An 11,310-nucleotide genomic window follows, 5' to 3' on the forward strand; every position below is an offset into this window, starting at 1 on the left:
TATGGGGGGCGCTTGGGTGCATAGAGGTCTGGATGTACCTGACTGTATCCTGACGTACGTTTCGATTGTAGTCCTAGAGTTCACCCAGGTTTGGGAGCTGGGCAGTGCTCCTGGCCCTGTAGTGTAGGCACACCCTTTGGGAATGGCCCCAGTGGGAATCTTACAGGGTTAGTGTTTACCCTGTGTCTTGTAGTCTTAAACTTCAGATTTGCAGATGGAACTGCAACAGCTTCCCCCAGACTCTTGCAGAGCTCCTTGCTACAGCCTTGGAGAATCCAACTCAGGTTCACCTGGGTTTAGAAAACTACAGCTGCTTTTTTTTACTGCTCTCTCTGAAACAACTGGGAATTTTTGAGAAGGGAATAGAAAAATTTATAGGTAAAGTAGTTCAAAATGTTTTATGAGCTGATCTTATATATCAGTTTAAATAGCAAAACAACCAGTCTTTCTACTGAAGAATTTAATGCATATCACGTCTAGCAAGGCTTTGGCCTAATAAAGGTTGTTTTACTTCCTTATATCTTCATTTTTCATTAGAGGAATGCAACTCCTGAATTTGAATGCACTGTGCTCCCATTAAAATCCTGCTGTACTGTCAGTCTCGTGAAGATTTTGCTATTGGATTGGCTTTGAATGCTGCCTGGTTGGCTGGGTGCAGCTTAGTTTATATTTGTTATGTAAATAACCATATAAAGTAAACAGTTGCCCTTTGAAGGCTGTGTGAAATCCCTAGTTACAAAAATATTAACCAAAAAGTTGAATATGGAAATGTGACAGGATGTGAATATATGCTTGTGACACTCATCTCTCCTAGTGTAGGAAATTGAAACAAAATTGAGTGAATTATATTTTTCATCCTCATTTTAGCCTTCAGCCCTCCTTCTTCTCACAAACCACTAGAATTTATTTTCGATAGTTCACCAGAGCTACAGTGAGATGCAGAATTGATTTATAGACGCTGCTATTAGAAGCTGATTATGTGCACATGAAGCAAACTGTGGAGCTCAATTAGAATGCCTCCTTCAAAGACTGTTCTGTGGGAATTTGTTTTATAATTCAGTTCATACCGTATGTGTACTTTTAGATGCTCTTCAAAAATTTGAGAGCACACCCTTTGCTAGGAAAAGGTACTCATTCCATTTAATAACTGTTTTATTGTGGTCTGGAAATGAATGGTAGTCAATGGCTTGTCCTAAGTCTTTCCACAGTGTGATTTAGTATGTTACTGGTGCTGTGTATGGAAATTTTCCTGCTTACTGCCCATAACTTTTTTGTGGCTACTCCCAACGGCATGGCTGGATCAGTTAAGACTGGATCAGTTGCCTGTAATAGTTCCTCATAAGTTTTTATGAATGCAGTTTTCACCACAGGGATGATGAGAGCAATTAAAAGGCTGGTGACCACAGAGGGTCGCTTTGACTGCTTCTTTCTCCACTACCCATTTGGACTGGTGGAAGTCCTTTGGACTTGTGGCGTGAGTCCTGGTGAAAGTTACTTGCTGTCTTTGGTAAAGTGCAGTAATTATTATCTCATGAGCATGACTGAAGTGACACTGTCTGCTCTTGACACCTTCAGCAGATGCTGGTGTGATGTTGGTGTTTGCTGCAGAGCTCTGACTGCAGATTTTCTCTGAGAGGGGAAATGTGTCCTAATAGTGGGGGCTTTTGGGAGCACAGGCAGCTGCTGAGCTTGTCGTCTGAAGGGCTGAGTTCCTGCAGGTCTTATGGTCAGTGGTTTTCCTCACTGGGCTTTCAGGCTGCTTTGCAATGTTAGCTCTTAAAGGATCTAGCCTGAACAAGGAGTGAGACATGCTTTGAGTTTGGATTTTTTGTTTCTTTAATTGTCACTTTCATGTTTCTATGAGTTAAAGATGATGACACTACAGATTTGTGGATTGTTGTGGTCAAACCAAACACACGCAATGTTCTAGGAAAATAAACTCAATATATGTATTGTGGTTAGAGACAAATTTCTCATTCAAACTAACAATTCTGTCCTTATTCTTGCACTCTAAGTTGAAAAAAATATACCTCTGGTTTTGTATATTAGAAATGTTTACAGTACAAGGTTCTTATGTAACTATTGAGAAACTGCAAATTATTGTCTAGGATATACAGTTTGATTTTTCCAAGCTATTATGGAAGAAGCCCGGTTCCAGTGAAGTATTTTTGTTGGGTCTTAAACTGATTACTAGGAGACAAATATCAAGAAGAAGCCTGAAGCAATATTTATTGAGCACAGCTGGTGATCTATCAAGCACCTACTGCTAGTGTTCAAAGGCAGTTGGAAGGAGGGATTTGCACTCTTGTGTTAGTGTGAAAAGAATGGATCTGACAGATCAAGGACCTTTCAGTCATCTCGCTTTTAAGAAATCCACCTGGTGCCTGCCCTGAGCAAAGAATGTTGTGCTTCATAAGAGTAGTAATAATTCAAAAGGCTGTGTAGCTTTTTTGAGCAGCAACTATAATCTGACCTATTTGCAATACCAAAACGGAATGGCCGTGTGTTTTTGGCAGTGTAACACTCCAGCAGTTACTGTGATGGTAACCTTGGTGTTTCGGCTGCCAGCATGACGCAATCAGGTCTTGCTGCTGCTGTCTGTAAGCAAGAAGGTTATCTGAGGCCACAATGGATGATTATAGGGTACCCAGATAAGGGTCTATAGAATAAAGGATGGAAAATTCTCATCCAGTATAGTGATCAGGCAATGATTCAGGGTGACATGAAGAGACCTCATAAATTATTCCTGTCTTGTGGGTGTTGTGGCAGCTCTGTGTTTCCCCTGCCTCTCACACAGCGATGAGGACTGGGGTGGCTCTGGAGAGATCCATGTGAAGGGTGAGGGTTTGTTTCCTTGCCAGAGCACAGGCCACCTGTAGTGCAGTGTTTGCATCCCAGTAGTTCCAGTTAGAGTAAAAGGGCCTGTGGAAGGGGGGGATAGTTATAAATCTATGGGCTGGCCTTCTTTAAGGGTATGAGTGTTCAGCATATACTTTTTCATCAGTTGCTTTTGAGAATATAATAGGAATTTGGTAGAAATTAGCTTTTTTTTTTTCTTTTGGGTTCCCCTTTGTGTAAAGCAAATGAAATTCAACTGGGTGTGACCCTGTTCAGGAGCTTGGTTAGGACTTCACAGTTGCACAGGTTGTTGCATTTCCTAAACAGATATTTAAATATTCCTGATCCATAAACCAAAATAAACTGTTTCTGTAAATGGAGAGCAGCATCTTCATAGGTCCAGCTTAAAAACTGTTTAAGAATAATGTAAGCTGGGAGTGGTATACTTGGGAGTTCAGCTCCTGAGTTGCTGAAAGAAAATCACCAGTTCTATTGCTGTCCACTCTTGGCTGCTGTTCCTGAGATAGTTTCCCCAAGTAGAGCAGAATGGTCAAATTGCTACAAGAAGCTTGTGAGCTGATTTAGATCTTACACACTTGATTACACATGCTAATGAATTGATTTTGTGCATTAAAAATGTATATTAATTTTTTTTCTGGTGTAATGTATTCTGGAGATTGGGAATTATTTTTCCAGCATTTGACATCTTGTTTGTAAATTATCTCTCTAGAGGTTTTAAGCTTGGGCCTTTTTTATTTTCTATGCATGTTATGTGCAAATTTAGCAGAAATATTGCATCAGTCTAGGCTTTGTGTGGGTTTTTAAAAGTAAAGTCTTTATTGTATACGTGTGCCACTACTCTAACAAATGTTCATGACATTCTGTGCAAGAAGCAGCCGGAAAGTACCACCCAAATGGAGTATAGAGCAATGAATTAATAATAAAACATTTTGAAATTTGGTGAATTTTTAAACTATTACTTAAAGTTGAGTAAATTGTTTGTTTTTTTTTTAGTTTATTTATTTATGTATTTATGCTATTAGGCATAACATTTTTTTAAAAGTCATTAAAAAATTGCTCAGGTCACATGTCAGGGTTTAGGCTCATGTCTAGTATTGTCACTGTGCTTCACTGCTAGTGAGCCCAAACTTTGGATGGGATATTAAAGGTATCATCTGGCCACCCCTGAAGAAAGTAAGAGTTATGACCCTGGATCAAAACAAAATACCACCCCTCCCCAGAACAGAACAGGTGTCCTAGAAAATGTGTTCTTTCATTTAAATGGCTTCCACTGCATGCAAAACTAATGTTTTAAGTACTTTGATCCCTGCTTTTGCCTGTCTGTTCAATTGTGCTTCTCAGAAATAGCCTGTTATTTTGTAAGATATTTGAATGAGGATGTAAAGTAAGATTTTATACTAAGTGTTTTTTCCTCTCATGTTTATTTTAGATACTTCAAGAAATGTGAAGGCATCTCCAGAAACAGCTGAAATCTTTTTTCAGAAGTTAAGAAATAAATATGAATTCACGATCCTGGTGACCTTAAAACAAGCCCATTTGAATTCAGGGGTTATTTTCTCTATTCACCATTTAGATCACAGGTAAGAACTGATACCTGTCTGCTGGCTGATGAAAGAATATGAATTCATGCATAAAAAACTGAACATAAATTAGAACAAAATTTTTGTGTAGCAGATAACTTGTAACTATTTATAGTGTTTGGATAGGTACGTTGCACAGATTTGTACAAAGTCACAGGGGAAGGACAAGAGGGTTTTTTTTTTTACATGTCTCTTACCACCAAGGGCATGGAAAGCTAGTTCTTCATTGTTGTTCATAACCACAAGGGCCAGATTCTCAGCTGGCATAAAACTGTCACTATGTATGTCACTATATGTACACTGACTGACAAAGCCTGGCCCTGTAAGTCCACCTCTTCATTGTTTTTAACAATGCAAGCAGTCTTAAAAAAGAAAAAAAATCCTCCAGTTATGGGTTTACATCTTCCCATGAATGGCAGAGCACTTTGCTCGAAATGTTGTCAACCTTAAAAAACTAAAGTGAATGACACATGGGATTTAAGGATTATCCTTTCAATAGAATATAGACTCCTAGAGAAATAAGATACCTTTTATATGTATGTTTGAGTAATAGCTATTAAAGATAACTCCCCAATCATTCTCTGACAAAATAAAAAGGAGTTTTCAAATGTGCACTTTCTAAACAGTCATTAGCACGAGAAACAGGCGAGCTCTGCTTTATGTTCCTAGTTATTTTTATTTTCTTGTGTATCATCCCATCCTTTCTTGACAGTGTCCTGACAAAATAACAACAACAACAAAAAAAGACATGTTCAAGCACAGCAAAATGTCTGTTTCTTTTACATAAGTGTACAAGTTTTCATTAGGAAGCATGGTGGCAATTATTTTGTGCTGGAAGATGCTTCAGTCAATTTCTGCAGAAGATGCCCCATCTTCTGCGGTTTAAAAAAAAACAAGCAAAAAGACCAACCAAAACACAAACCACAAAACAAACAAGAAGGACAACATTTCCCATGGATCATTATGCCAAGTTTATAAAAGGATTTTCATACTTGTAAAGGAGTAGTTAAATGTCTCATGGTTGGCATTAGATGTGCCCTTGGGCTTTTAATAAACACATTCAGGTCTATTCTGTGCTAGGGTCATATGGAGAGATGTCTGTGTGCCGTGTAGTGTTTGTTCAGTTTAACTGTGCTGAAATGAGGGCTGACCTAGGTGTGGGTAATACTGCAACCAGACAAGCACCTTGTGTAGTTTCTCTTACGGTTTTAATGTTCTTTTATGATGAATGACAATAAAGACAAGAGAAAGTAGATGTTAAAAGGAAGCATTTGATGGCTTATATTCAATAGCTGCTTCTTCAGTGCTGGATCTCCATCTCTGACCTTGCCCACCTCTGACAGGGACTTGGCTATAACAGTTCTTTCAGTTCTTAACTTCTTGTGAAGTCTCTGTCACAGCAGTCATTGTAGTTAGTGGGAAAAGTAGCAATGCCGAACCTGACTCCGCTCCTTTGCACAAGCTTCAGCCTTTTATCACACTGATGTCAAAAAAAGTTGCACTAGCATTGAACTGCTGCCTTGCAGTTCAGTTTACAGAGGTCAGTACTAGCTCTGACATTTCTGCAGTGAGGAGCTGAATGAGGGTGAGGAAGGCTGAAGGTGGCAGTAACTGAAGGATGTTATTAGTTATCACACAAGTACCTTTTCATGTGCTTTATTTTACAGAGCTTTCATGGGCAACTAATGGTTCTAGGGTAAAACCATTTCTATGGTACAAGAAAATAAAAATGTTTAAGAAGTGAGAAAAGGTGCATTTATTAATACTTTGTGTTTTTGAAAATAAATCAGAGTAAAAACTCATCCTCTCTTTGTGTGGATCTATGGATGTTGGTGCAATTATGTGAATGTAGATTGAAGGCATTTCTTAAATTGTAGGTTTTTTTTTTAATTTATAATTTGGTTTATAAACTTAAAATTGTTATATGATTCAGAGTTGACTGATTCAGTCTCTGTTGTCTAGTTTTATGAAGTTGTTATTTTTGTTCCTTTTTGCTGGGTCCCTTTTGAAAATAATCAAAAATGAATTCTTCCACTGAGACATGGTCATGCAGCTGTTTAAGGCTTTGTGTCTTAAGAAGTTAACAGGGCTGGTCTAACAAAGTTTCCCTTCTAATGTCATGTGTTGAATTCTGTCCTTGGGCTATCAGGGTGATACACAAGTTGTGCATGTAAGTCTCAGGCTTGGGCATTTGCTGAGGCTGGGCTGTTGCTGTCATCACAAAAGGGTGCTCCTGAAATGATCTACTGAAAATATAGTAATCTTTTCATACTCACTTAAATGCTTTGTTCTTTTCCTAATTGAGTATCAAAGCTGACTTCCCCTCTTACAATGATAATGCATTTTTGTAGTATTTAATATATTAAAATATTTTAAAATTAGTCTTAAAGGGAAAGAACCTGAAACCATACCTGCAACTGTCCTTTTCTGACTTGCCCATACATTTTCACAGACATTGTATTTCCCCACTGATAAGAACAGCCAAGGAGTTCACGCAGTGATAGTTTAGGGCACAGTATGGAGGTGATAATTTCAGAAAAAAATCTTGCGGTGCCAGGGAATTCAAATTACACATCAGTAATTGTTCAGATGAATTTCAAGCAGCAGAACACATCTTTTCTATATGGCAGATTTATATGGCATATGTCTGGAAGATGGAAGTTATAAATGTCTTCTTGGCTTCAGGGCTTTACCTTGACCACAGACAGTGCCCTGCCTAAAATGTGTTGTACTTCATGGTAGAAAGGTAAATATTTTTAATTGTGTTAATGAAGGGATACCTAAAATCTGAGTAGAAACACTGTTAAACACTGATTGCTCTGTGTTTTATCTCACAGTTAAAGCTGTATTATCCTCCTCACTTCTGAATTTGTCTCACCTTCTTCTTGATGGAAAAGTCAGCAGAGAGATGATTTTACTCTGTGATGGGGTTGTAATATATGTTTGGTCTTGCTATTCCATCATATATTTTCATTTAATCATCAGCAGTGGAGCTGATGATAATAAAGCTTTTTCCTCCTTTTGTGGTTAGATGGCTTTATGTAACTAATCTTACATTCATATCTCTTGAGATACTGCATATTAGGCCCTTAAAGGATGAAGCTGCTGGGTTGTAGTTTAATGATACTTTCCTTTTGTTAGTGCTTTTTATATCCTGCAACAGAGAACTGAAATCAATAGTATGTTATGGACAGGCATTTCCTACGCTTAATTTGTATCTCTACTAATTTATTCAATTTCTGCCTTCCTTAGTATTTGTTTTCACAGCAGTTGGTGTTCTTGTGATTATCTGCTGTCAAATGGGCTGTACTGTACAACAGTTTCAAACCTCTTTCAGTATGTAGGAGGAACTTATCTGTGACATTTTCTCTCATACTGATTTATCCTACAAGGAGATAAGTTGCCAGAGGTGAATTCCCGATGCATGAATTTTGTTCTCTCATTTGACCATTGTATTAAAATAGAGGTGGAACTGTATGTTCCCTGCTTTTGATGTATGAGTGTCAGTATTTCTGGACTGCAGGGTGAAGTGTCCTCTCTGACACCGTAAAATCTGCTGCAAAACTCTTACACTGAGAAAAGCTTTCAGTATTTATCACTTAAGCCAATATTCACCTCTTAAGCCAATAATTGCAGAGCAGATGTTAGGTAATATGGGATGAATTTTCAAATGTTAAAGCTGTATATGGCTGTTCCCTGTGCCAAAAGAGGCAGTAGCTTATTTCTGCTTATTAGAACACTCCATGATGTTCTTTGTTGGAAGAGAGAAGGTAGTGTTATGTATTTTGTTTTTTTGGTATTAAATCTTAGTTTCTGTTTCTTACTGGTCTGATAATAATTATGAACACACTGGAATTTCTGTGTAACAGCTTTTGAATTCCTGTAGTGATTTTAAACTTCTCTGGTGTCAGTCTTCTATTCTTTTGATGCAGTTTGCCTGTTTCATCAAAGGTGTCAAGAAAAGGTATTTTCATTCATTCATTCATTCATTCATTCATTGAGATTCCAGTGTGTGAGAGGATTCTGTGGGACAAGGGATTCTCTCTGTAGACACTGACAGCTTGATCAGGCTCTTTATCCCAAAGGAATAAAGTTCCTTGTTTGTGTTGGTTTGGGAGATTTAACTTCTATCCCTGAGTATGGGGTTGGATGGAAATACTTGTAAAGCAGCTATTTTGTGTTACACTCTGTTTAATGCCTTCATGGTGTTAAGAATGACCTGTTTCTTTGAGTGTTGGGTATAAAGGTTATCATAAAATTGATTGACGCCATGTCACTCTTGCTTGGATTTGGGGTTTTTGCTTCAGTTTAGTTTATACTCTGACCAAAAAAAAAAAAGAAAAAAAATTGGCAGTAGGATGTAAGTTTCTGTAGTTCAACCTAACTGTTCCATAACTTTTTGTTAAATCAAGTGAGGCCAGCATGTACAGTGTAAATCATTGCAGCGCCAGCTAATCCAGGGTGAATAGTTTGAGACTATCTTACAGAATGCTTATATGCACGTGCTTATATGCTTATATTGAATTGAGATTAGTGACAGGCCTTCTTGAATCAGAGACAGATTTGTTTCTTCCTATGATGTTGAAAGCCCCCACTGAAGTAGCTGAAATGTGAGTTTTGATGGATTTTGTTTTTCTTCCTATGTTGTTTATACGGCTTTCTATGAGCAAACAAATAATGGAGAAATCTGTATTCTTTTGGGGTAGGAAATGGAAACAGTTATGTTGAAACTGCCTTTTTCTTTTACTAATACATCTACTAGAAAGTTCTTTATTGTATTTGCAGTCCTCTTGCTCTCCTTGGAGAAAATTTGTCAAGAAAAGGGAATGAGAGGCATGGTTTATACCATTTGTTTTTACAGTGATTGAGTTGAGAAAATTCTTCCCTTGTTGATTTTTAGTAGAAGAGGAAGCTTCAGGCAGGCAAGATTCATATTCCTGGGACTATATATTAGTGAGAACAAAATGGAATATTTATTATCTATTGATAATGGAACTAGTGAGAGAGATGAGAGGAATGAGAGCAATTGCTCAAAGACATGAATTAGTGTTTCCAAATTATTTCTTAAATTTGGGAATTTGATTTCATATCCATGGCCCAAATAGGAACGGCACGGGCAATGTGCTGTAATATTGGGGTTGAATTTTTCCAAGACCAAGCCAACACCTTTTGCAAGAACAACTTTCCTTGGAGTGCTTTGAAGAGCTTGGTGAGACCTCAGTTCCTGCTTCTGGCTCCTTTAAGCTCCCATATGGGTTGTGGAAAGGCCAGCTGGGAGCCATGCCTTGTCATCAGCAGTAACATTGGATGGGCTGGAGGATCTTGCTCTTGTGATGGCCATGGGCTCTTGGATCATAGCACTAAGCCCAGCAGAAGCTATATGGACTGCAGTGGGGCTAAGGCAAGATTTTGCCTCCCTGATTTGGTTGACCTCAAAATTTGGGAGGTAAGCAAGGAAGTCTCTCAGGTGAGAGGCAGGGTCTTCTCTTCAAAGGCTTCCAGACCACAGCAGTCCCTCTGAAATCAGATAAGGGGCTGCAAGGAGTTGATAAGAGCAATATCTTACTGACATACATTTTTTCCCCACCTGCTTTATTAGTTTGAATTGGGCACAGACACAGTGGCACAGTGATGGAAAGGATTTGAACAGCCTCACAGGTTTCCTAACTTCCACTTCCACATCAGGATACTGAATCTCACTTCTACCTGCTACCTTGTGCTTCTTTCTGCGTGGAGAGAAGCTGTGCAGCAGTAGCTTGTGCAGGTGCATGTGTGTGGATGCTGCATCTCTGCCCTGCTGTTACCTCTTGCCTGGCTGCTCTCTCCTGTGAACATCCCAACAAGGAGGGTGTTCCTCCATGCATGTCCCAGGGCTGGCTCCATCACCTGAGCACATCATGAATGCACCTTCCTCCTCCACAGCTGTTCTCCATGTCTGCCCAGTGCAAGGAGCAGTGCTGTGCTGAAACAAAGCTGAAGTGCATGACTGTTTTTGTGGTGGGAGAAAATAAACAAGAGAGATGTAAATGCCAGAATGATCAGTTGGTGTCTGGCTGGGGTGCTTCAGAGGCATTTTCCTCACAAGGTTAATTTCTGCTCTGCCTGATTTGGAGCAGGAACTTGAACTTTTTTCTTTTTTTCCACCTTAGACAAGTGCCCTGAGAAATGCCATTCTCCTTTTTTTTTTTTTCTCTCCACTTGGTGCAGTGCTGATGCAGATTTGTTGGCAGTGCATGTCGAAAGCTTGCTAGTAAACCAAACAGTGCCCAGGCTGGAGCACTGGCCTGCTGCTGTCCATTTTGCATAATTGTTAGCATCTTCCTTGGCATGCTTTTGTCTCCTGCAGTTGGTACCCTTGCAGATGATGTCAGGGCAGTCTGTGAAGCAGCATTGGCCCAGGCCTGTTCCCACCAGTCAGTGTGGAAAAGCCCACCAATTTCAGGGAAAAAGTGTGAGAGATCAGCAAGCTGGACATGAGTTGAAGTGAAGCACCAGTTTTATAATAAAAATTTGAGAGAATGGTTTTGCTGTCCTCTGTTTATATGATCTGTGTCGATATGGATAATACCCTCTTCCAGTTTTTGAGCTCTCTTCACTTGGGATTTCTGCTTTCATATAGGTAATAATCATGGCATTAAAGATATTTGAGAAAGTCTTCCAGAGAATCTTATATTTGTTCTCTCTCTCTCACTCTTCCATTTTAGCAAGGATGTCATCCTAGACCCCACAGGCTTTGCTGTGAGAATGTTTGTTTCTGTCAAAAGATTTGGTTTTAATGAATGGATCAACGTTTTTGAACAAAAATGCCCTAAGTCAGAAAATTACAGTCTGGCTTTAAAACTGCATTCAGCAAAAGGAAGGGTCAGAAATA

At 38.9% G+C, this 11,310-nt stretch overlaps 1 protein-coding gene across 1 annotated transcript in view; it reads left to right on the top strand.

Annotated features, from left to right (window-relative positions):
- The first annotated feature begins 2,569 nt into the window (after nt 1-2,569).
- Nucleotides 2,570-11,310, top strand: part of NELL2 (neural EGFL like 2) — a 117,225-nt gene continuing 108,484 nt past the window's right edge. The window contains exons 1-2 of the mRNA XM_005419305.1: nt 2,570-2,600; nt 4,289-4,439. Coding sequence (XP_005419362.1) covers nt 2,570-2,600; nt 4,289-4,439 — 182 coding nt within the window. The remainder of the gene's footprint in view (nt 2,601-4,288; nt 4,440-11,310) is intronic.

The sequence above is a fragment of the Geospiza fortis genome, unplaced genomic scaffold, assembly GCF_000277835.1.
Source record: "Geospiza fortis unplaced genomic scaffold, GeoFor_1.0 scaffold166, whole genome shotgun sequence".
NCBI lineage: Eukaryota > Metazoa > Chordata > Aves > Passeriformes > Thraupidae > Geospiza > Geospiza fortis.